Source organism: Rhinopithecus roxellana, chromosome 5 (assembly GCF_007565055.1).
Source record: "Rhinopithecus roxellana isolate Shanxi Qingling chromosome 5, ASM756505v1, whole genome shotgun sequence".
NCBI classification, from domain to species: Eukaryota; Metazoa; Chordata; class Mammalia; order Primates; family Cercopithecidae; genus Rhinopithecus; species Rhinopithecus roxellana.
The window spans coordinates 123,499,402-123,523,902 of record NC_044553.1 but is presented as its reverse complement, the minus strand read 5'-3'; the positions used below and the strand labels follow the sequence as shown (position 1 = coordinate 123,523,902).

The 24,501-nt window shown below is 51.7% G+C and overlaps 1 protein-coding gene and 1 pseudogene across 1 annotated transcript; one reads left to right on the top strand and one right to left on the bottom strand.

The window, feature by feature from the left end:
- Positions 1-3: 3 nt before the first annotated feature.
- On the top strand, positions 4-18,678 carry LOC115897588 (golgin subfamily A member 6-like protein 6). Its single transcript, XM_030930850.1, has 17 exons — positions 4-351; positions 3,939-4,081; positions 8,424-8,598; positions 10,256-10,384; positions 11,478-11,528; positions 11,592-11,685; positions 11,781-11,887; positions 13,282-13,340; positions 13,670-13,811; positions 14,134-14,306; positions 15,242-15,443; positions 15,606-15,757; positions 16,112-16,255; positions 16,382-16,486; positions 16,655-17,028; positions 17,653-17,972; positions 18,622-18,678. Exons 1-17 carry the CDS (start codon positions 4-6, stop codon positions 18,676-18,678), a joined length of 2,775 nt encoding a protein of 924 aa, XP_030786710.1.
- A 3,738-nt stretch (positions 18,679-22,416) lies between these two features.
- Positions 22,417-23,561, bottom strand: LOC115897587 (annotated as a pseudogene).
- Positions 23,562-24,501: the final 940 nt, after the last annotated feature.

The window sequence follows — 24,501 nt, the reverse complement described above, 5'->3', positions numbered from 1 at the left end:
CCCATGCGAGAATACCGCGCATCCCCGCGTACGGCCAATCGCAACGAGGCTGCTCCGCGGGCGCAGCCAATGGTGAAGAGGAGCGCTTCGCCGTCCTCCCGACTCTCCCGCTTCCTGCAATCCAGCTTGTCTTCCTACTTGGAGCTCACTGAGGCCAGGGTCAAGCGCGGGCGCTGGAAGGCGGGATTTCCGTCGCACTCACCCACGCCCCCACTCCCACGGGAGACTGCCCGGCCCCGAGCGCTCTTAATCACGCGGCGGCTGGTCGCGCTCACACCAACTGGAGCTATCCAGGGCGCGGGTCGAGTGGCGCGACCAGCTGCCCTGGGGATGAGAACGGATCTTTGTGTGGTCGGCTGGGGAGTGAAGAGTTTTCTCCTGTGTGTTCAACTGAATGCAGCAGAAGTCTTGGGCAGATTACGTGGAGCAGCTGTGGAAGCACTGTGCAGGGAATCCAAGAAGGAAACAGACCTCCAGCGACCACAAAACGAAATTGAAGAACTATGAAACAATATAGGCTGGGCATGGTGGCTCACGTCTGTAATTTTCAGGGCTTTGGGAGGCCGAAGTGGGAGGATCCCTCAAAGCCAGGAGTTGGAGGATCCCATGTTGCCAGACTGGGCAACATAGCAAGACCCCATCTCTAAGAAAACAAAAAATTAACAATTAGCCAGGTGTGGTGGTGCACACCTGTGATCCCAGCTGCTCGGGAGGCTGAGGCAGGAGAATCGCCTCAGCCTGGGAGGTCAATGCTACAGTGAGCTGAGATCATGCCACTACACTCCAGCCTGGGCGACAGAGTGAGATCCTGCCTCTAAGAAGGAAAAAGGGCATGGTGGTCAGGCCTGTAATCCCAGCACTTTGGGAGGCCGAGGCAGGTGGATTATTTGAGGTCAGGAGTTCAAGATCAGCCTGGCCAACATGGTGAGACCCCTTTTCCACTAAAAATGCAAAAATTAGCCTGGTGTGGTGGTGCGCCCCTGTAATCCCGGCTACTTGGGAGGCTGAGGCAGGAGGATTGCTTGAACCTAGGAGGCAGAGATTGCAGTGAGCCGAGATTGTACCTCTGCACTCCAGCCTGGGGGACAGAGGCTGCACCACTGCAGCCTTGACTTACCGGGTTCAGGTGGTTCTCAACCTCAGCCTTGCCAGTAGCTAGGACTGCAGGCACAAGCAACCACGCTTAGCTAATTTTTGTATTTTTTGTGGATACCGGGTTTTGCCATGTTGCCCAGGCTGGTGTCGAACTCCTAGGCTCAAGTGATCCGTCCCCCTCTGTCTCCCAAAATGCTGGGATTACAAGTGTGAGCCACTGCACTCGGCTAATAGTAATGAACTTTGAACAGAAGGAAAAGATGTTATTATTTACTTAGTTATGTTTTATCTATATTTTCTAATTTTTCTAAACATGTAAAGATGAAATTCTATTAAAACTCAATAAGACCTCAGAACAAAAAAATTAGAGTATAAATATTTATTTTAGTTGTATAAACTTGGTTTCTGGGAAAAGAATGTAATAGGTTTTCTGAGAAAAAATATCCACCACTTTGGCCGGGTGCGGTGGCTTACGCCTGTAATCCCAGCACTTTGGGAGACTGAGGTGGTGGATCACCTGAGGTCAGGAGTTCAAGACCAGCCTGACCAACATGAAGAAACCCCCGTCTCTATTAAAAATATGAAAATTAGCCAGGCATGGTTTCAGGCGCCTGTAATCCCAACTACTCAGGAGGCTGAGGCTGTAGAATCTCTTGAACCCAGGAGGCAGAGGTTGCAGTGAGCTGAGATCGCACCATTGCACTCCAGCCTGGGTGACGAGCAAAACTCTGTCTCACAAAAAAAGAAAAGCCGACTGGCTGAAAGGATTAAAAAAGAAAATATGATCCATCAATGTGCTATCTACAAGATAAACATTTTAAATTAAAATGAACAGATTGAAAGTAAAAGGATACAAAGATACAACATTTAAATAGTAAGCAAAAACCCACCGAAGTGGCTGTACTAATATCAAGTGAAATACACTTTAATTTAAAGCAGGGCTGGGCATGGTGGCTCACGCCTGTAATCCCAGCACTTCGGGAGGTGGAGGCAGAGAGACTACTTGAGCCCTGAAGTTCAAGATCAGCCTGGGCAACATGGCATAATCCCATTTCTACAAAAAATACAAAAATTAGGCGGGCATGGTGGTGCCCACCTGTGGTCCCAGCTATTTGGAAGGCTGAGGGGGGAGGATCATGTGAGCTGGGGAGGTCGAGGCTGCAGTGAGCTAAGATCAGGCTCCTGCACTCCAACCTGGGCAACAGAGTGAGACCCTGTCTCAAAATAAAATAAAATAAAATAAAAAAGGGTTGAGAGACAAAAAAGGGCATCATTTTTTATTTTTTATATTTTGAGACAGAGTTTCGCTCTTCTTGCCAAGGCTGGATGGAGTGCAATCATGTGATCTCGGCTCACTGCAACCTCCGCCTCCTGGGTTCAAGTGATTCTCCTGCCTCAGGCTCCCAAGTAGCTGGCATTACATGTGCATGCCATCACTGCTGGCTAATTTTTGTGTTTTTGGTAGAGACGGAGTTTCACCTTGTTGGCCAGGCTGGGTTTGAACGCCTGACCTTAGGTTATCCGCCTGCCTTGGCCTCCCAAAGTGCTGGGATTACAGACGTGAGCCACTGTGCTGGCCAAAACCTTCATTTTAAAAAAGGCTGGGTCAGGCATCATGGCTCATGCCTGTAATCCCAGCACTTTGAGAGGCCAACGCCTGTCTCTACCAAAAATACAAAAATTAGCTAGACGTGGTGGTGTGCACCTGTAATCCCAGCTACTCGGGAGGCTGAGTCAGGAGAATTGCTTGAACCCAGGAGGCGGAGGTTGCAGTGAGCAGAGATCGTGCCACTCCACTGCAACCTGGGGGACAGAGAGAGACTCCATCTCAAAAAATAAATAAAGGCTGGGTGCCAGATGTGGTGCATAGGCCTAGTTTGTTGACTCCTGTACTTAAGATATAAAACTCTGAAGAACAGTGGGCGGGAGCTTCCCTGGAGAGGCACAGGACAGGCAAGCTGGTCCCTGGGCAGTGACTTTATAATAACTTGTTACACTGTGTTTTTTCTTTTGTTTTGTTTTTCGTTCGGTTGGTTGGTTGTTTGAGACGGAGTTTCGCTCTTGTTGCCCAGGCTGGAGTGCAATGGTGTGACTCAGCTCACCGCAACCTCCACCTCCTGGGTTCAAGTGATTCTCCTGCCTCAGCCTCCCAACTAGCTGGGATTACAGTCATGCACCACCACGCCCGGCTAATTTTGTATTTTTAGTAGGGATGGGGTTTCTCCATGTTGGTCAGGCTGGTCTCGAATTCCCGACCTCAGGTGATCAGCCCGCCTTGGCCTCCCAAAGTGCTGAAATTACGGGCATGAGCCACCGCACCCAGGCTTTTCTTTCTTTTTTTTTTTGGACAGTCTGGCTTGGTCGCCCAGGCTGGAGTGCAGTGGTGCGATCTTGGTTCACTGCATCCTCTGCCTCCCAGGTTCAAACGATTCTCCTGCCTCAACCTCCTGAGTAGCTAGGATTACAGGTACGCGCCTAATTGCCTATCAGTGAAGCACCTAATAAGACTTGGTGAAGCAATAAGCAGTGTATTCCAAATGCACTTGTTACAGAGGTAAGTCTTGAGTGCATTGGAAGGATGAATGAATTCTATGAGTGCTCAGGACAGGCTTCATCAAGAGATACAATTCGAGCTGATACTTAAAGGACACTTAGGATTTCTGGGCAGAAAAATGGAGTGAAAGGTATTGGGAGAGAAAACAATGTGTGCGGGACACAAAGATTCAGAATGGTGCTCAGAGAATAGAGATAGCAATAATATATATATGTATATCTATAAAATAATAATTATTATAGAGACTGGACAGTTGAATGCATCCTTTCCAAGACTTCCTTCCTCCTAGGGGGAGCCATGGGATGCAGAGAGCAGCAAGGCCCAGGAGCCAGGACCTCAGGACCCAGCAGAGGCCAGACATGGGCAGAAATCCCTGCCGTCGCAGCTGTGGGCAGGTGGGCAGGTCAAGGGACCTGTGGGCTTTGGTACTTGGTAAGCGTGGATTCAAGTGTGGGGTCAAACTCCAGCTCCAGCAACCTCCCTCCCTATCAGCTTTTCACGGCAAGCTGGGGCAGTAGCTTCTTGCGAGGATAAAATGATGAAGTATCTAGCACCAAGCAGGTACCCAGCATATTGTGGCTTCCTCCTCACCGCCCTAAGAGATGGGGATCAAAGACCCTGCCCCGTCCCTGAGGCCTTTCGGGCTAGTGTGGGGCTGATGTAGCCCTTTTAACAAATCATTCTGCTAAGGGCTGAGGGAAGCAAGCCTCCCTCTGGAGCTGCTGAAGAAGGGAAGGCCCCTGGGGAGGGGCATCCTGGTTCAGGTGCATTCCCAGGGCCCAGAGAGCACTCGCCGCTTACGCCCACCTTGAAGGAAGTGTCAGGATTCAGTCAGGAAAGAAGCAGAACCATGTGAGCACAGGCTAAGGGATTTGTTGTGGAATTAGACCTTACAGGATTGTGGAGGGGCTGGGAACTGGAGGTGTGGGGAGGCCGCTGGAGCGTCAGCGAGGAGGTCACCAATCAGTCACTCTGAGCTGAAGCATGCCCAGCCACCTAAGTAGGACCTCCAAAGGTGAGGCCCTGGAGAGGTCTCTGGGCCGCTGTGCCTTGTGGAGCCCCCATCTGTGGGTCTGCGATGAAGTGACTGGTGCTGGACTTGGGGCCACAGCAGGTCACAGTGCAGGGCGGCCTGCCCTGCTTGCTTTCGGCCGCTTGCTTCGTATTACTGTTTTTTTCCTTTTTCCATGAACCCGAAGGCCACGGTACACTGACCGCTGAAACTCAACCTTCACTGGCTGCATTATAGATAACATTCATAGGTCACCATGGCCATGGTGCTTCCATTGTCTTTCAGGACCTTGGGCCAACTCCTGTCCAATTCAAACCGGTTGAGACCACTGACCCTTTAACTGGACCTGTGCACGTGCCTGAGAAAAGGTCCATTTGGACCTCAGAGGGTCCAAAACTCCACCTTCAGAGCCCAACACTCCACCTTCAGATCATGCTTATGCCACCATTTTCTGTACTTATGTCCAATGAAATGCCAAGAAGCCTGATGACACTTTTTTTTTTTTTTTTTTTTTGCGACAAGGTCTTGCTCTGTGGCCCAGGCTGGAGTGCAGTGGCGTGATCTCAGCTCACTGCAACCTCTGCTGCCTGAGTTCAAGCACTTCTCCCACCTCAGCCTCCCGAGTAGCTGGGATTACAGGTGCACACCACCACGCCCAGCCAATTTTTGTATATATATATATTTTTTCTGAGACAGAGTCTCACTCTGTTGCCCAGGCTGGAGTGCAGTGGTGCGATCTCAGCTCACTGCAAGCTCCGTCTCGTGGGTTCGCACCATTGTCCTGCCTCAGCCTCCCGAGTAGCTGGGACTATAGGTGCCCACCACCATGCCCGGCTAATTTTTTGTATTTTTTTTTTAGTAGAGATGGGGTTTCGCCATTTTAGCCAGGATGGTCTCGATCTCCTGACCTTGTGATCCACCTGCCTCGGCCTCCCAAAGTGCTGGGATTACAGGCATGAACCTTCGTGTCCAGCCTAGTTTTTGTATTTTTAATAGAGACAGGGTTTCACCATGTTGGCTAGGCTGGTCTCACACTCCTGACCTCAGGTGATCTGCCCGCCTTTGCCTCCCAAAGTGTTGGGATTACAGGCATGAGCCTCCAAGTTCAGCCAGCTGCCTGATGACACTTGCACAAAATGAACCTGTTACTTCATTTTTCCCCACTGCCGATCACCTCCCCCAACATCTTAGACCATCACACTTCCCTAACCTAGAAACAGCCCTCAGCCTTATCTCCACGGAGATCAGGATTTGAGCGCTGTTCTCCCACCTCTTCACTTAGCGGTCTTGTGAATCTATCTTTTATCTTTTGCAACACCCGTGTCACAATGATGGACTTGCTGTGCACAGGCAGAATGGACCTTGACCTGGCCAGTAATGCTGGACAGCCACGGCCGCCTCCAGACAGCAACTGCTGTCTCTTTCCTTCTGCCTTCCAAGTCACACATAAAATCCCCTTTTGGCCAACTCTTCCTCTGGGTGGCTTCTCCTCAAGGGGCACCAGCACTGATGGGGAAGCCAGAGACAGGCAGCTCAGGATGGGGATGAAAAGCCAGGAATGCGGAGGCCGACTTCTGCTCAGCCCTGCTCCCGTGGATAGAGAGGCTGGAGCCCAGGGCATCAGCCACAGGTCTTGGGACAAACCCTTGGCCCAGGAAAACAGAGCTGGATGAATCCTTGAACACCACGAGATCCACCGTCTCACTCCCCAGACAGGAAAGTCAGGCTCTGACTCCTGCTGTGGATTGCCGCAGGTCCCGGGCCGCTAACTCCGTCTCTCTGGCCAGCACCACTGCAGCCTGGGCCTCAGCTGGTGGAGAGAACTGGGCTCACCCACTGCCAAGGCAACTGCAAAAAGGGCACATGGCAGTCCTGGGCAGAGCCCAGGGCCAGGACGTCAGCCACTTGCACAGCAGGGAGGGCACCTGCCCGTCTCCACAGCCATCGTCCTCCTGGGCACCCTTACCAAAAGGCACTCCTCAAAACAAAATAAGGCCAGGCGCGGTGGCTCATGCCTGGAATGCCAGCACTTTGGGAGGCCAAGGTGGGCAGATCACGAGGTCAGGAGATCAAGTGATTCCACTTTTCTTCTCTGGGAAGTTTGGACATTCAGATCTAGTTGGTCTTTTATCATAGAACTCCTAGTGTGCCTGAGTCTTACATTGTGAAGATCCTTTTCTACAATATTAGATGTAAGATGATATAAATGATACTGGATGAGATCAGGCTGGATGAGACCTGATACTTGTAAACATACTTTTTAGACGAAACCTCTGATTGCCATTCGCTTTCCATTTGAACTCATAAAAATAAACATTTTGGCTAGAGGGTGGAAGTAGGAAGGAGATTTATGTCTTTTAATTGCATGTCATTGTTTCATATCGAGACAGAACATATAGTATCCCTGGCTTTGGACCTACAGAAGGAAACACATTTTTCTACCTGCTGTATGCCAGCAGTTCCCGAACACCTGGAGGGCTTATTGCAGCATGGATTGCTGGTCCCTACTCCAGAGTTTCTGATTCATCAGGTCTAGGGAGGGGCCTGAGAATTTACATCTATGACATTCTCAGGAGCTCCTGGTTCAGAGACTATATTTTTGAGAACCACTCTTATCTACTAACTGTAAATTGTAGAACTTTAGAAAAAAGCTTAGTTTGGTCTGGGATAAGAAGCACACAGGTAATGGAGCAAATCATGAAAAAGTCAACCCTTGATCCCCAGGTAGCAAGCACTACACAGTGACAGAACACAATTCTTGGTTTTCATGATTGCAAGTCATAGCCAAGTATCAAGTGAGAAATGCAGTTTCATTTGCAGGGCTTAGAGAGGCCAGGTGATTCTAGAAAAATAGGATTTAGTGATTAACCTCATGAGAGTGGGAGTTAGTTATGTCCTTTTCCTCTCCCCCATCACTTAGCATTTAGCCTTACTTTAGAGGGTCCTGTATGTGTTTTAAACTTGTAAAGAACTTTGAGTGCTTATTAAATGGAAAGCTTTCCGTCTGTGTGCGTGTGTGTGTGTATGTAGAGACAGAGTCTTGTTCTGTAGCCCAGGCTGAGGTGTAGTGGCACAATTTTGGCTCACTGCAACCTCCACCTCCCAGGTTCAAGGGATTCTCCTGCCTCAGCCTCCCAAGTAGCTGGGATGACAGGTACCTGCCACCATGCCCAGCTAGTTTTGTATTTTTAATAGAGACAGGGTTTCATCATGTTGGCCAAGCTGGTCTTGAACTCCTGAACTCAGGTGATCCACCCACCCCAGCATCCCAAAGTGCTGGGATTACAGGCATGAGGCACCAGGCCTGGCTCAAAAGCTTTGTGTTTTTAAAGATGTTAGACATGTTTCTTGTTTTTGTTTATTTTGTTTTTTGTTTTAAAAAACCAAAAAACCCTTAACAATAATATAGGAGAATAAGAAAAATTTTTTCCAAAAAAGAGAAATCATTGTGATTATTTATCTTAGTGGAATGTTGGATAATATAGTCTGCTTTATCAATCATCAAGCACACTGTAAAATTTCCATTTTAATAGGATTTGTACCTCAATTGAGGTATTACAGTTTTAAAGTTTTTAAAGTGAAAGCCAGCCCCACCCCTCTCCTGGAGTGGGCGGGGACAGCAGTTACATGGGTGGCTTTCCTTGTGACATCACAGGTCCTTCATGACAGGCTGCTGTCTGGCCACGCCTCCTTTCCCTTGCATCTTTCTCATTGACCAATAGGCTTGAAGCATTAAGGCCACGCCCCTATTCTGCATTCTAGTGTGGCCCTGGTTACGCCTCCTCTGGCTCAGTCACACAGCTACCTGGTAGGTGACTGGAGGTGTATAGTTGTCCTCGCCTGGATTGTGCTGATGTGGCCCCAACCCCACCGCCCTACCCATCCCATGATGTCCGAAGAAACCCCACAGATCAAATTGGCCAAGGCCAAGGAAAAGGTAAAATGCACCAGGTTGTGGCACCCCAACCCACCCCCAGGAGCCCTCTGACAGTCAAGCTGCTGTCAGAGTCTGTGCCACTGCTGAGGCACACCAGGCTGGGACCCCCCCACACACAGTGCCTCTGGGATCCCCACACCCAAATCTTGTGAGCCAGCCCAACCCCCTTGTGAGTCCTGCCCCTGCCCTCACCAGTCACCCCAGGGTGACTTTGAGCTGGTGACTCCCAGGGCTTCCCACTCCATACTCTGCCCTTACCTCCTGCTACCCCAAACCTGACCTCTTTGGGCTCTTTGGGCTCAGGTCTCCAAGGACCTGGGTGCCCCAGAACCTGCCCTCACTAGTTGCCCCATGGTCACTTTGGACAGGTGACTCCTGGGGCTCCTTGCTCCATACTCGGCCCTCACCTCCCACCACCCAAAGCCTGACCTCCCTGGGCTCTTGGGGCTTGCATCTCCAAGGACCTGGGTCCCAATCCTGTGACCCCCCCTCCCCAATCTCAAAGCGGCAACTTGGGCATTGCACTCACGTGTCCTCCCCACCAGTCCACTGAGGAGTGGAGTGTAGTGATGTCACAGTCCCTCTAGGAACTGTCATTACTGCCACGAGACCGGTCTTTGGTCTTAGGACCCAGTCCCCTAAGTGTTCTTGCCCATTTCTGGTTCCTCTGGTTGTAGCACAGCTTTCCAGCTGGAAGGGCATTGGGGACTGTGGGACCTAGGAGAGAGAGGTTTCAGGCTGCCTTACTTCCTTAATACAGACACTGACAGTGTGAAAAGCCGATACCTCCCCCATGAGCTCAACACATTGACAGTGTCTCTAGGTGGCAATGGGAGAACGGGTTTGGTTTGGTTTTCTCCCAGGCTTCTACTCTCCAGAGAGACTCAAACATTGTTTCTGAATTCTTCACCTCAGATTTGAATTGTTCTGGGACCAGAGTGCCCCTCAGTCAGTGGTTTCTGGAGTAAGATCTGCCTATCTTCTGTGGAACAGATCTTGGGAAACTGAACTTGACAGCTTGAATCTTCCTCATCTCATCTCCACCTGGGGTACTTTGAGTGCCACAAGATAGATATGGGGTATCTTTCTGAAGCATCAGTTTCCTTTGAGTCTACTGAGAGACAAAACATTAATGTACTTAGGGGTGACAGTGAGATAAATGCATAAGAATATATAAGACTTCTCTCTGATGTGAGGGTTGGGTTGTCCTCTTTCTGTTAAATTCCCAGATTTCACAGAAAGGCTGCCTTCTGCCATTAGGATACATTAATACAAATTTTGAGAGGTAGTGGTGCAGTTCTTCACACTAACAGACATGTGAGGATGTATGACTCTAAACCACACAGTGTACAGTTCCTGCCTACTTAATATTTGCTTTTCTACCTCTGCCTCTGGTTTTGGTCCCTGGCAGCTGCTGAGTTGTGGCAAAATCCCAGAGCTCAGAGCCAGAAGACTGAGTTTAAGTTCCATTACTGCCTTTTGTTTAGCCATGCTATCAATCCCTCTCAGTCACTAAGTGATTGTGACAACACTTCCTACAGTTGTTGGTGGCATTAAATCAGATGGTGTATAAGAGTATTTTGTATAAACTGTAAAGCAGAATGTGACTGTAGGAGCTTGTAGTTCTCATGAGTATCACTGCTCTTCCTTTCCACAGTTGAGAGACTCTCATCCCCAGGCCAACCCTCGTGTTGGTACAGGAGCAAGCGACACCAAAAAGAAGAACATAAATAATGGCACTAACCCTGAGACAACCACTTCTGGTGGTTGCCACTCACCTGAGGATGTGAGTCTTGGCTGGCCAGGCTCCTGGGGACAGAGGGCCCAAGGGGTGGTGGAGGGTAATTGTTAAGATTGTGGAAGATCTCCCAGGCACTGGTTAAGAATTCTGGGTTTGAATCCTCTCCCTCTGCTGGGTTTATGATTTAGGGCAAATTCCTTGAGCTCTTTGGGCCTCTCTTTTCACATCTACAAAATAGGAGTGGTGTGGTTTGACCTACATTGGTGAAGTTTAAATGACATTTGTCATTGCTGTTTTTATGTTAATCCCTACTCCACAGCCTGCTGTAAAGTTTCCTTCTCGGGCTTGCATTTCCTGAGGTAGAGTTAGAGAGTATCAGGTTTCTGTTAGCTCTGAGAGTCTGAGAGTTAAAGGCCCACTAGAATGGAAACCTCGGGGCCAAGGGCTCCTGTCTGCCTTTTCCGTCCTATATCCTCACTGCGAAGAACCATCCCTGGCCCGTATGTGCTCAGTCAATGTTTGTTGAATGAATGCACCTTTCTAAATCACAAGCTGGCAGAAGGGTGGGCTTTTCTCACACTCCGTCTCTGAAGGTTTCTGTGACTGTCTTTTCGAGAGACTCTAGTTTCGGACTTTCAGTTCTGTGGCTGTGGGCAAAAACCAACCAAGACCCAAATCCTTTTTCTTTGGGAGTTGAGGAGAGTTTACCAGCTGGTGTTCCCATTGGGTCTAAGAACTTTACCTTTAAAATCCATCCCTGGCCCCTGCCTACCCGCTTCCTGGCCTGGGGAATAGAGTCGAGGGGGCCACCCTCAGTCACCTTCCTTTCACTCTTCCCCACAGAAACAACAGAACCGAGCTCAGCTGGAAGAAGTAACGTGATTTCTTTGTTTACTCACGACATGACTGCTGGGTTTGGAGGGCACTCAGATGTAGAGGCCCCAGTCTCATCTTGCCCACACCCAGCCTGGGGAAGAAGGCTCACCCTTCAGATTCCACCCCATCCCCACAGGGTTCCTGATAACCTGGTCCCATGGGTGGGCCTGTCCTGGGGCAGTGGTGCCATTCTGGGGGCATGTCTCTTGCTGTGCCATCTCTGCCTCCCCCTGGTAAGAGCTCTGTCTTCCTCTTTCTGTAGGAAACGAAGGCAAGCCACCAACATCAGGATGCCCTAAGGAGGGAGCTAGAGGTGAGTGGAGGGTGGAGGTTTCTTTGCTTCTCTTTCAGCACTTGCTTGTCTTTTCTCCCAAAGGCCCAGGTTCATACCACACAAATCCTTACATTTCAGAAAACGGAGCTTCAGACGGCACTCTATTACAGCCAGCATGCTGTCCGGCAGTTGCAAGGTGGGAATCTGGCACCCTGTCATCTTAAAACCTGGCACTTTGACAGGCCTTTAGGGGGAGTCCTTTGGGCCGCATCTGAATGTCTCTCATTCCAGGAGAGACCAGGGATCTGGTGTGCCGCCTCCATGAATCATGGAAGTTTTCCAGAGAATTAGAGTGGGCCCTCTCTGCTATCACTACACAGAAGAGGAAGGCAGACAGGGTGAGTCCAACCACCTGCCCCGTCCCCTGGGAGCGCGGCTTCGCAGATGGAGGAGTGAGCCTAAAAGTCCCTTCTGTCGGATGGAGTGTCCTGCTCAGAAGACAGCGTGGCCATTTCTTGCTGCTTTTGTGTGTGGTGGTTAGAGGCTGACGGGGGCTGAGTCGGCTGCTGTGGGTGAGTTGGGGGGTGCTGTGGGGAGCGAGCACTGGACATAGAGCTCGCAGGCCAAGTGCCCACCCTTCCTATACTTGGCTGTGGCCTTGGCCAAGTCCTAAGTGATGGTTAGGGTACTTGTACCATAAAGGTACAGAAGAGTAGCTTGAGTATGTTATTATTTGTGTTGAGAGAGGGAGCGTGTGTGTGTGTGTGTGTGTGTGTGTGTGTGTTTGTGTGTATTATGGTAATATACAATAAACATGTTTGTAAGGATTCATAAACATCTCAGGAGAGAGGAAAAGTGTTGGGGGGAGGTATTTCCCTTCTATACTTTCTGAGTTTTGGACTATTCGAACGTATCATCCTTTCAAAATGTCAACAAAGGATTAATGTCCTCCTTCTTACCTGTGCCCCTACCCCCAGTGAAAGAATGGGCTTAGAGAATCAGATATACCTGGGTGTTGAAACCCCAGCTCTGAGTGATCTTAGGCAAGCACTTAACCCTTAATACCCCATGTTTTTCATCTACACGATAGAGGTCATAATGGTAACCGTCTCCTATGGAGGTTGTGAGGATTAAACGGGATTGTTAGCGCAGTGCCTGGTGAAGCACTCAGTAAAGGTTCCAACAGTGGTAGTAATAACAGTAACAACAACAGCAGTATTATCTGATGTCTCTGGACCCCTGTTAGCCAGCCATGAATTCAGTCTCTTTCCCTGTCCCTCCCACCTTTACTGAATTCTTTGAAAAACAAATGAGGGCCAGGTGCTCTGGCTCATGCCTGTAATGCCAGCACTTTGGGAGGCCAAGGTGGGTGGATCACCTGAGGTCGGGAGTTCAAGACTAGACTGACCAACATGGAGAAACCCCATCTCTACTAAAAATACAAAGTTAGCCAGCTGTGGTGGCGCACGCCTGTAATCCCAGCTAATTGGGAGGCTGAAGCAGGAGAATCGCATGAACCCGGGAGGCGGAGGTTGTGGTGAGCTGAGATTGCGCCACTGCACTCCAGTCAGGGCAACAAGAGGGAAACTCTGCCTGAAGAAAAAGAAAAAGAAAGAAAGAAACAAAACAAAGAAAAACAAATGAGACTGTGGGCTTGGAAGTGCCTTGAGAGCATGTCAGGTGTGACTGGGAGTGGGGAGTGGTGTGTGGAGGAGTCACTGTGGCTGCTGTTCCTGGTCGGCCAGCCGCACCTCTGCCTGCTCTATCCTGACTTCACCTTCTCTATTTGCAGTACATCGAGGAGTTAACGAAGGAGAGGGACGCACTGAGTCTGGAACTGTACAGGAACACGTAGGTTGGGGGAAAGTGGGATGGGAGGTCTGGGGGCTCTTAGCCTGGGGGGTGTGCTGGGAGGTGGGGGGTACAGGTGGGCATGGTGAGAGGCTCATACAGGTTTTCATGTGTGCACAGGGAAGCTCTAGTGCCGGCTGTGCCACTGACTCACGGGGTAGCCTCAGGCAACTCATATCTTCTCTCTGGCCTGCCACCTGGGACTTTAATTCCTGGGGTCCCATCCAGTGCCACGGTTCTGTGGTTGTGGGGTGAAAGCAGAGGGTTGATCACCAAAGTGTTCCTTTCTGTTCTTCATTCATTCCTTTCTCTACTGTCTCTGGCCATAGCATAATCGATGAGGAGCTGAAGCAGAAAAATATCAAATTAGAAGAAAAACTTCGACTTCAAGAGACTCAAAAGTCTGAGATCCAGCTCAACGTAAAGGAGCTAGAAAGGAAGCTGGAGAGGGCCAAGCTCCTGCTGCCACAGGCAAGCGGCTGCAGCCCCGGGGGTTGCGGGATCCCCGTCCGGCTGGGACCATGGTCTAGGCATCGTGCAGGGTATGGGGAGGCTCCAGTCAAGAGCTAGAAAATTGGGGTCCTTGTTCTGGTCCATAGAATCCTCCAGAGTATGCTAAAAATCTACAAAGTGGGGCCCTGCCTGGAGAATCAGAATCTCAAGAGTTAGGGCTTAAAAATATATATTTTGAAGGATCATGGGTGAAAACCATTGTTTTATAGATTCCATTTATATGGGTAGCTCATGAGTCTGTTTCCTTCTGAGGTTCAAACCAACACTTTCACTATTCCAGCAGCAGCTGCAGGAGGAGGCTGACCACCTGGGTAAGGAGCTTCAGAGTGTGTCAGCAAAGCTCCAAGCCCAGGTGGAAGAGAACAAGTTGTGGAACCGCCTGTACCAGCAACAGGAAGAGAAGATGTGGAGGCAGGAGGAGAAGATACAGGAGCAGGAGAAGAAGATACGGGAGCAGGAGGAGAAGATGTGGAGGCAGGAGGAGAATATACGGGAGCAGGAGAAGATACGGGAGCAGGAGAAGAAGAGGCAGGAGCAGGAGGAGAAGATTTGGAGGCAGGAGGAGAAGATACGGGAGCAGGAGGAGAAGATACATGAGCAGGAAGAGAAGATACGGGAGCAGGAAAAGAAGAGGCAGGAGCAGGAAGAGAAGATGTGGAGGCAGGAGGAGAAGATACAGGAGCAGGAGCAGAAGATACGGGAGCAGGAAGAGAAGATGTGGAGGCAGGAGGAGAAGATTTGGAGGCAGGAGGAGAAGATGCACGAGCAGGAGGAGAAGATACAGGAGCAGGAGAAGAAGAGGCAGGAGCAGGAAGAGAAGATGTGGGAGCAGGAGGAGAAGATTTGGAGGCAGGAGGAGAAGATGCATGAGCAGGAGGAGAAGATACAGGAGAAGGAGGAGAAGAGGCGGGAGCAGGAGGAGAAGATGTGGAGGCAGGAGGAGAAGATACAGGAGCAGGAGAAGAAGATACGGGAGCAGGAGGAGAAGATACAGGAGCAGGAGCAGATGTGGAGGCAGGAGAAGATACAGGAGCAGGAGGAGAATATGCACAATCAGGAGGAGAAGATACAGGAGCAGGAGGAGAAGATACATGAGCAGGAGGAGAATATGCGAGAGCAGGAAAGAAGAGGCAGGAGCAGGAGGAGAAGATGCGGAGGCAGGAGGAGAAGATACAGGAGCAGGAGGAGAAGATACACGAGCAGGAGGAGAATATACGAGAGCAGGAGAAGAAGAGGCAGGAGCAGGAGGAGAAGATGCAGAGGCAGGAGGAGAAGATACAGGAGCAGGAGGAGAAGATACACGAGCAGGAGGAGAATATACGAGAGCAGGAGAAGAAGAGGCAGGAGCAGGAGGAGAAGATGCGGAGGCAGGAGGAGAAAATGTGGAGCCAGGAGGAGAAGATACGGGAGCAGGAGGAGAAGATACGGGAGCAGGAGCAGAAGATATGGAGGCAGGAGGAGAAGATATGGGAGCAGAAGGAGACGATGCGGGAGCAGGATGAGATGATGCGGGAGCAGGAGGAGAAGATGTGTGAGCAGGAGGAGAAGCTGTGGGAGAAGGAGAAGAAGATGCGGGAGCAGGAGGAGAAGATGTGGAGGCAGGAGAAGAAGCTACGGGAGCAGGAAGAGAAGATGTGGAGGCAGGAGGAGAAGATACGGGAGCAGGAGAAGAAGATCTGGGAGAAGGAGGAGATGATGCAGGAGCAGGAGGAGATGTGGAGGCAGGAAAAGATACAGGAGCAGGAGGAGAATATGCACAATCAGGAGAAGATACGGGAGCAGGAGGAGAAGATACACGAGCAGGAGGAGAATATACGAGAGCAGGAGAAGAAGAGGCAGGAGCAGGAGGGGAAGATGCAGAGGCAGGAGGAGAAGATACAGGAGCAGGAGGAGAAGATACGGGAGCAGGAGGAGAAGATACACGAGCAGGAGGAGAATATACGAGAGCAGGAGAAGAAGAGGCAGGAGCAGGAGGGGAAGATGCGGAGGCAGGAGGAGACGGTACAGGAGCAGGATGAGAAGATACGGGAGCAGGAGGAGAAGATACAGGAGCAGGAGCAGAAGATACGGGAGCAGGAGGAGAAGATACAGGAGCAGGAGGAGATGTGGAGGCAGGAGGAGAAGATACAGGAGCAGGAGGAGAATATACACAATCAGGAGGAGAAGGTAAGGGAGCAGGAGGAGAAGATACACGAGCAGGAGGAGAATATACGAGAGCAGGAAAAGAAGAGGCATGAGCAGGAGGAGAGGATGCGGAGGCAGGAGGAGAAAATGTGGAGCCAGGAGGAGAAGATACGGGAGCAGGAGGAGAAGATACGGGAGCAGGAGCAGAAGATACGGGAGCAGGAGGAGAAGATACAGGAGCAGGAGGAGATGTGGAGGCAGGAGGAGAAGATACAGGAGCAGGAGGAGAATATGCACAATCAGGAGGAGAAGATACAGGAGCAGGAGGAAAAGATACACGAGCAGGAGGAGAATATACGAGAGCAGGAGAAGAAGAGGCAGGAGCAGGAGGAGAAGATGCGGAGGCAGGAGGAGAAAATGTGGAGCCAGGAGGAGAAGATACGGGAGCAGGAGGAGAAGATACGGGAGCAGGAGCAGAAGATATGGAGGCAGGAGGAGAAGATATGGGAGCAGAAGGAGACGATGCGAGAGCAGGATGAGATGATGCGGAAGCAGGAGGAGAAGATGTGTGAGCAGGAGGAGAAGCTGTTGGAGAAGGAGGAGAAGATGTGTGAGCAGGAGGAGAAGCTGTGGGAGAAGGAGAAGAAGATGCGGGAGCAGGAGGAGAGGATGTGGAGGCAGGAGAAGAAGCTACGGGAGCAGGAAGAAAAGATGTGGAGGCAGGAGGAGAAGATACAGGAGCAGGAGAAGAAGATCTGGGAGAAGGAGGAGATGATGCAGGAGCAGGAGGAGATGTGGAGGCAGGAAAAGATACAGGAGCAGGAGGAGAATATGCACAATCAGGAGGAGAAGATACGGGAGCAGGAGGAGAAGATACACGAGCAGGAGGAGAATATACGAGAGCAGGAGAAGAAGAGGCAGGAGCAGGAGGGGAAGATGCAGAGGCAGGAGGAGAAGATACAGGAGCAGGAGGAGAAGATACGGGAGCAGGAGGAGAAGATACAGGAGCAGGAGCAGAAGATACGGGAGCAGGAGGAGAAGATACAGGAGCAGGAGGAGATGTGGAGGCAGGAGGAGAAGATACAGGAGCAGGAGGAGAATATACACAATCAGGAGGAGAAGATAAGGGAGCAGGAGGAGAAGATACACGAGCAGGAGGAGAATATACGAGAGCAGGAAAAGAAGAGGCATGAGCAGGAGGAGAGGATGCGGAGGCAGGAGGAGAAAATGTGGAGCCAGGAGGAGAAGATACGGGAGCAGGAGGAGAAGATACGGGAGAAGGAGCAGAAGATACGGGAGCAGGAGAAGAAGATACAGGAGCAGGAGGAGATGTGGAGGCAGGAGGAGAAGATACAGGAGCAGGAGGAGAATATGCACAATCAGGAGGAGAAGATACGGGAGCAGGAGGAGAAGATACACGAGCAGGAGGAGAATATACGAGAGCAGGAGAAGAAGAGGCAGGAGCAGGAGGAGAAGATGCGGAGGCAGGAGGAGAAAATGTGGAGCCAGGAGGAGAAGATACGGGAGCAGGAGGAGAAGATACGGGAGCAGGAGCAGAAGATATGGAGGCAGGAGGAGAAGATATGGGAGCAGAAGGAGACGATGCGGGAGCAGGATGAGATGATGTGGGAGCAGGAGAAGAAGATGTGTGAGCAGGAGGAGAAGCTGTTGGAGAAGGAGGAGAAGATGTGTGAGCAGGAGGAGAAGCTGTGGGAGAAGGAGAAGAAGATGCGGGAGCAGGAGGAGAAGATGTGGAGGCAGGAGAAGAAGCTACGGGAGCAGGAAGAGAAGATGTGGAGGCAGGAGGAGAAGATACGGGAGCAGGAGAAGAAGATCTGGGAGAAGGAGGAGATGATGCAGGAGCAGGAGGAGAAGATGTGTGAGCAGGAAGAGAAGATGTGGGAGCAGGAGGAGAAGATGCAGAGGCAGGAGGAGAAGATGCGGGAGCAGGAAATGAGGCTGTGGCAGCAGGAGGAGAAGATGCAGGAGCAGGAGGTGAGGCTGCAGGAATAGGAGGAGAGGCTGGGGGAGCTAGGGCGGAAGGCTGAACTCTGGGGGAGCAGGCGGAGGTGGTTGAAAAACCCTGGAGATCATACAGAGCGACCTCACCACAACTTAGCAGATGGTTCCCTCTGCTTTTCCACCAGTCTGTGTCCTACAGTTTAAATGGTGGGAAGAAGGGTGTGAGATTTGAGGCTGGGGAGGGAGGCATGGGCCTCTAGTCAAGGGAGGCAGTCACTCAGGCCTGGAGGAAGGGGCCAGGTGCCAGGGGCCTGGGCAGATAACAGGGCCCCACTGTGCCCTCGCCACCCTGTTTATGGGCCCAGAATCTGGAAGCCAGCCACTACCTACCCTGGTGCCTATCCTGTAGGTGGAGTTGAAGAGCCAATAGCCTCAGAGTCTGCAGCAGCAGCGAGACCGTTACCTGGGTCACCTGCAGCAGTACGTGGCCACCTATCAGCAGCTGGCCTCTGAGAAGGAGGCGCTGCCCAGCTGCAGCAGCAGGAAGCTCAGGGCAAAGTGGTGGTCGAGATGGCCACCAATAGTGCAGGAGACCCAGTTGAGGGAGTTGATGAGGGTGGGGCCCTCAGGGGGACGACCTGGCAGCCTCTATGGCTTCTCACTCTCTTTCCTGGCCCCTTAGGAGCATCTGAAAGCTGCCATCTACCGAGCAGATGACAAGAAGGCAAAAACAATCTAAAAGCCGGCAGCAAGGCCTGGAGAGGAGTCGGCCGCCATTTAGAATATAGTCTGAGCACAAACCTGAAAAAAAAAAATTATTTATTTTAAATTGTGGCAAAATACTGGTCAGGCGCGGTGGCTCATGCCAGTAATCCCAGCAATTTGGGAGACTGAGGTGAATGGACCACCTGAGGTCAGGAGTTCCAGACCAGCCTGGCCAATACAAAAATTAGCCGGGCATGGTGGCGCATGCCTGTAATCCCAGCTACTTGGGAGGCTGAGGCAGGAGAATCGCTCGAACCTGGGAGGCAGAGGTTGCAGTGAGCTGAGATCGTGCCACTGCACTCAAGCCTGGGTGACAGAGCGAGACTCCTTCTCCAAAAAAAAAAAACCAAAAAAACAAAAAAAAAACAAAGTTTCTTCCTTATCTTCCTTACATGTGTGTTTCTATTGGTTTTTTTCTTGTTCTTTCTCATTGAGTCTTGTCTTTTCTTACGGCATTCCTAGTAAACTTTTATCTGCCTTCAGAGAGTACTGACTTTGACTTCATGGCACACAATTGGAGTAAGCGCAGATCACCTTCATCTAGTTTGGGACTAAGCTGGTTCAGAGCAGGTTTTAGTTTTTGTGACGGCTGGTCTATTTTTTATTCATTTGGACTCCTAGGGGTGACCCTTCTAGGGTCCCCACCAAGGTCCCATCTCCTTACTGGGACCCAAATTCTCATTAGGTCATTTCAGCCCTGTGAGTGCCAAACATTCAGCTAGGCTCTCCAGCCTCTTCACCACCACTTCATACTCAGTTTCTTAGCCTCTTAGCCCTCTACTGTTAACCAATCACCAAATGTCTGAAAAGCACTACAGACTGTCAAGGTCACCTTGGCCTGGTCACTCAAGTCCTGGCTGAGGTCTCCAATTACCTTCAAACAGTTGTTTTTGGTGGGGGGCACATTTTTGTCTAGCTTCTGTAACTGCTTTTGTGGGGAGGCTAATCTATAACAAGCTACTCTGCCTTCAGTGAAAGTTGAAAACCTTCATCTGTCTTTTTTTTTTCTTTTGAGATGGAGTCTCGCTCTGTTGCCCAGGCTCCAGTACAGTGGCGTGATCTCTGCTCACTGTAACCTCTGCCTCCTGGGTTCAAGCAATTCTCCTGCCTCAGCCTCCCGAGTAGCTGGGACTACAGGCCTGTGCCCCCATGCCTGGCTAATTTTTGTATTTTTAATAGAGACAGGATTTAACCATGTTTTCCAGGCTGGTCTGGAGCTCCTGACTCAGGTGATCTACCCGCTTTGGCCTCCCAAAGTGCTGGGATTACAGGCGTGAGCCACTGCATCCAGCCCATCCGTCTTTTAAAAAATGTTTTTAATTTGAGGTATAATTTATCTTCAGTGAAATGCACAGATCTGGTATATATTTTGATCAATTTTAACAAATGCATTACCCATGTATCCCGCCTCCTTTGAAGATATAGAACATTCCTATCATCCAGAAAGTTCTCCTGTGCTTTAATCCTGTCCGGCACTCCCCCGGCAGCTGATGAACGTGCTGAGGACATTGGTACAGGATTCTGGCCTCCCCAAAAGAACTGCTTTGACAAACCTGCTTGCCTTACCCAGCACTAGGGATAAACAAACTGAAAATAAACACCCCTTCCTGGCCCAGCAGCCCACAGCCTAATATTTATACCCCAGCTCAGAAATGTCACTTGCCTGCTGGTTCACCCTCACTAGGGTGGCAGCTGCACAGGAGCAGCTGGGCTCACCCGTTAAACAAGAAGCCAATAGCTGGACAGTGACACTCAGACCCCAGCCTGGGAGAGCCTGGCTGAAAGCCCCCTTCTTTCAGGCCCCACTGTGGAGAGAGGGGGTGGAGCATACACAACTCTACTGCCCTCCTCATCCTTCAGCTGTGCTTCCTCCTGGGAGAGGGAGCTGTTCATTAATTTGGCCAAAGCCTTCTTGAGGGCTGTAGGTTTGACGGGCTGGGTGTGTGGGGGCCACTGTGCTAGAGAGAGAGGCTGGTGTGTCAGAAGGCAGCCACCTGGCCAGAGAAGGGTCAATGCCCTTGGTGACCTCCTTCCCCTGGCTGGACACAGCACCCTGCATTCTCCATATGTGACTGCTCCCCTCAGAGCTGCCTCCAGGGGAGGGGTTCTAACCCTATGGGTGGGGACATTGTGTTAGTTTACAGTGGGCCATGGCTCCCTCTGACATCTCCAACTCAGAGGCAGTAGAGAGATGAGAAATTCCCTGCACCTCCTCCCTCAGCACCCACCTCTGCACACATCCACATACGGAGACCCTGACGGTGGTCCCTGGGAGTGCCGCCATCTGCGCCTCCTTTCCATGCCTGCAGCAGCCATGCCCACTCTCCAGACCCTCACCCTCCTGGCTCAGTAGAGGCTGCACTGCCCTGGGTCCTGCCACTACACCTGGGCCGCTGCACCCGTCCATTCCCCCAGTTGGGTTCTTATTTCCTCCAACAAGTAGGAAGCCTGTAAGGTCACCTGCTGAGCAAGCTGGGGGAGAGAGTAGGGCGGGCCTAGGAGGATGAGGAGGAGAAGCTTATGGTCGTGCTGGAGACTCAGCGGAGCAGAGTCTATGCAGGCCCATTGGCTGCCTAGACATTGGCGATCCCGCTCCCACCCTTGTTTCTTCTTTAACAAAATCATGACCTCATTAAATATTGGACACCTATAAACCTCATGGATCCTCCTCCAGCCTCCCCGCTATGCATTGGTGAGTCTAAGTCAACTCTAGTCATTTCATTCCTCTGGACACTGATTGCCTGGGGCTTGGGCATGAGCTGCCTCTTCACCTGAGCCTGAGCCACAGGTGTCCTCTGTACCTACCAACTGATGCACTGGGCCAGGGGGAGCTCCGTCTCAATGGAGATGAGCTGTGAGGAGCTGGTGGCTGGGCAGATCAGGTTGTTGTAACGGGTTTTGTTCAGAAGGTGGTCCATCAGCATATGCTGGGCATGGGCCACGTGGCAGTCCCCTAGGTAAACACAGAGACATGCTGGACCCTTGAGCAGCTGTCCCCCACTGCAGCTGACAGCTACAAAGTGGGAGCTGAGAGGGCAAGGGAGCACAGGCACCCCGAGGGCCGGCTGAAGCAGTGAAGGCGCTGGCAGGCCTGGCTCTCCCTGGGGACTTCAAATGACATTCATGACAGAGCTCAGCTACCTCCTCCCATGCCACACCTCTTCCTCCTCCTCCTCCCTCGATCAATGAACAGCATTCCATGCTCCACACATCTGATACCAAACTGGGTGTCTCTTCCAGACTCCTCCCTTGGTTCATTCAAGTGGCCACCAAGTCCTGTCTGTCCTCCCATCTCCACAGCTACAGCCATGTCCCTGCCTCCCCCGCCCTGTCCACCTTCTGGTCTCTCCACCTGCACTCTATCCCCGCCATCCATGTGCCATACAGTGGCAGACTGGTCTTTCTACAGCACACTGGACTAGCGCTCTTCCCTGCCCACAGCTCTCAGAGCTGGAGGTGGAGTTGAAACTCATGATTTGGCATTCAGAGCTCTTTCCCCCTCGGCACTGGCTCATCTAGAGTGCTCACAATGCGGGGCAGGAGCCCCTGACTCAAATGTGGGTTTGGTGTACAACTGGGTCTGACGTGGTGATTTGCCTACGAAACAGGCCTACAGAGTGCAAGGTTTCTCCGAGACACCAAATGGAGGGTCCTGCTGGCAGCTGGCTCCTGGTCTGGAGCTTCAAGTAGAGATCTCAGCTCAGAGCCACATTCAATAGCCAGCTGAAATGCAGCCTCCTCCAGGGAGCCCCTGGAGCTTCCACAGCCTCCGATCTGCCCCTCTGCATACCCCAGATCTCTTGCCAAGTGGCGTTTGGGTCTTCATGTCATCTCCCTCCCATGTCTGGGAGTAAAAGTGAGGTGCAGGGGCTTGAGCTTGTGTACTGTGGTGTCTTAACGGAGAATGTGTCAAGTAGAGTGGAGGCGGCTTGGGAAGAGGGAGACACAGAGGACAGTGAAGAACATGTGACCAGGCGAGCCTGGGAGCAGGAAAAGAGATGAGAGTGAGCAGAGGAAACTGCTGGGGCAGGGGAGTGGATGGGAGGATCAGGGAATGAGGGGGCTGGAGAGGTGGGGTTGGGGATGCTGGCAAGGGGCTGCCTGGCTCGCCAGGCTCAGGAGTCAGTTACATCCTCCCACAAGGGCCAGCTCACCTGGTCGCCCCAAAGCCCTCCCTCTGTGGGTGGGGCCAGAGGGCCCAGAACATGGATGACCCAATTGAGCAGGACTGAGGCGGACTCAGGTGGTGCTGGGCTGGACTCCTGGCTGTGGGGAGCAGCCGCCACCCTGCCTACTGCATCCACTTTCCAACTCGCTGCCTATCTGAGCAGATGCAATATTGGGCACCTTATGAAACGTGCTCCTGGTGCACCTGCTGCCTGCTGCCCCTCCTGCAGAGTGCCTGGGCTCTCCAGAGGGGATTCCTGTGGAGGCTTGGCCTAGATTCTGAGCCCTGCCTCCCATACCCGGAGCTGCTACCCCAGAGGCCGGCTGCTTGAGGACCCTGGAAGCCTGTCTGTAGTCCAGGCTACAGCGGGGTCCATCCCACAGCCCTTCCTTAGTGCATCTATTTGGACTGACTCCTCATTTCATAGGTGTGTCTGGCATGTCTAAGGCAGTTGTGGGGTCAGAATCTGCAGCTCCCAGCCCCCAGCCCTGCAATAGTAGGAGAGGCTGGACCCCACATCTCTGAAATCCCACCGGGCAGCTGTGAGCGGGCTCCCGAGTCCAGGGCTGCTCTGCAGGCTGTGGGGCTCATGTGCCAGTTTTGAGCCCACCTGATGTGCTCAGGTTGCTCACCCTTGGGCCTGTCCTGCCTCTCAGGCATTCGGCTGACCCTGAGGGCCTCTCCCTCATCTTGACCACCAGCTAAGGGCTCTGACTTGGAGGTTCCCAGAACCTTAGACCATTTGGCCCCCTCCCCCATTTCTCAGCTGAGGAAACTGAGACCAGAGAGGGAAAGCAACTTTCTCAAGGACCCCCATCAAGTCAGAGGCAGAACCGAGTCTAGGAGGCTCTTCTCGACAGAAGTTCTCCCTGTCCCCTGAGCCTTTTTTAGTGCCTCATTAACTTCCCTGTAAGGAGACTGCCCTGCCGAGGCTGGAAATGGTGCTGTCCAGGGCGGTGTGTGCCCGTGACTGTGCCTGTGTTTGTACTTGTGAGTGTGTATGGGGGTGGGGATGAGGGTGGGAATAAACCGCAGGGATGCTGGGGCTGGAATGCAATCCACCTCACCCCAAAAAGGGGTGCAGGAGAGCCCGGCCAAGCACAGCACATGCTTCCACTTTCCAATCTGCGGAATGCCTGTGAGGCCGGCTGGGCTCAGAAGACAAGGAACAGGCCTTTCCCCACAGATGACAGGGGGGCCCAGGATGGGCGGAAGCTTCTGCTGCAGCTTTGGGGGTCACATCCCAGCCCACGGGCTGACAGTTAAGCAGAGAAGCAGCCTCTAGGGGTCAGTCATGATCTAGTGGTTCTGATGAGGAGGGGGCCTCACCAGCCTCTGTCCAGGGTCTTGTCTGGAAAAACTGCTCCCTGGCAGAAATGGGCTGATAATTTGAGAGGAAGCCATAGCTGAAATTCTAAACTGTGTGAGTGTGTGTCCAGTTTGAAAAACCATATCTGACTTCAACATTTATATTGAAAAAATGGAAAGCTATTCCCCTTGTTTTGGAATACAAACTACAGAAAGCAACAGTTAACAGAATCTTACTGGAAAGGTCAGATTCTGCATCTGGAAAGGCACAGTGACTTTCAACTGGGGTGTGTGTCCTTCACTGAGGAAGGGAAGGTGAGA

What these genes read in the sequence shown, in the direction of transcription:
- LOC115897588 (XM_030930850.1), top strand. Translation starts at nt 4, where the DNA reads ATGCGAGAATACCGCGCATCCCCGCGTACGGCCAATCGCAACGAGGCT. An exon ending in CTGGAACTGTACAGGAACAC is followed by an intron (nt 13,341 to 13,669) that starts GTAGGTTGGGGG and finishes CTCTGGCCATAG; the next exon opens with CATAATCGATGAGGAGCTGA. An exon ending in AGAAGATGCAGGAGCAGGAG is followed by an intron (nt 17,973 to 18,621) that starts GTGAGGCTGCAG and finishes CTGGCCCCTTAG; the next exon opens with GAGCATCTGAAAGCTGCCAT.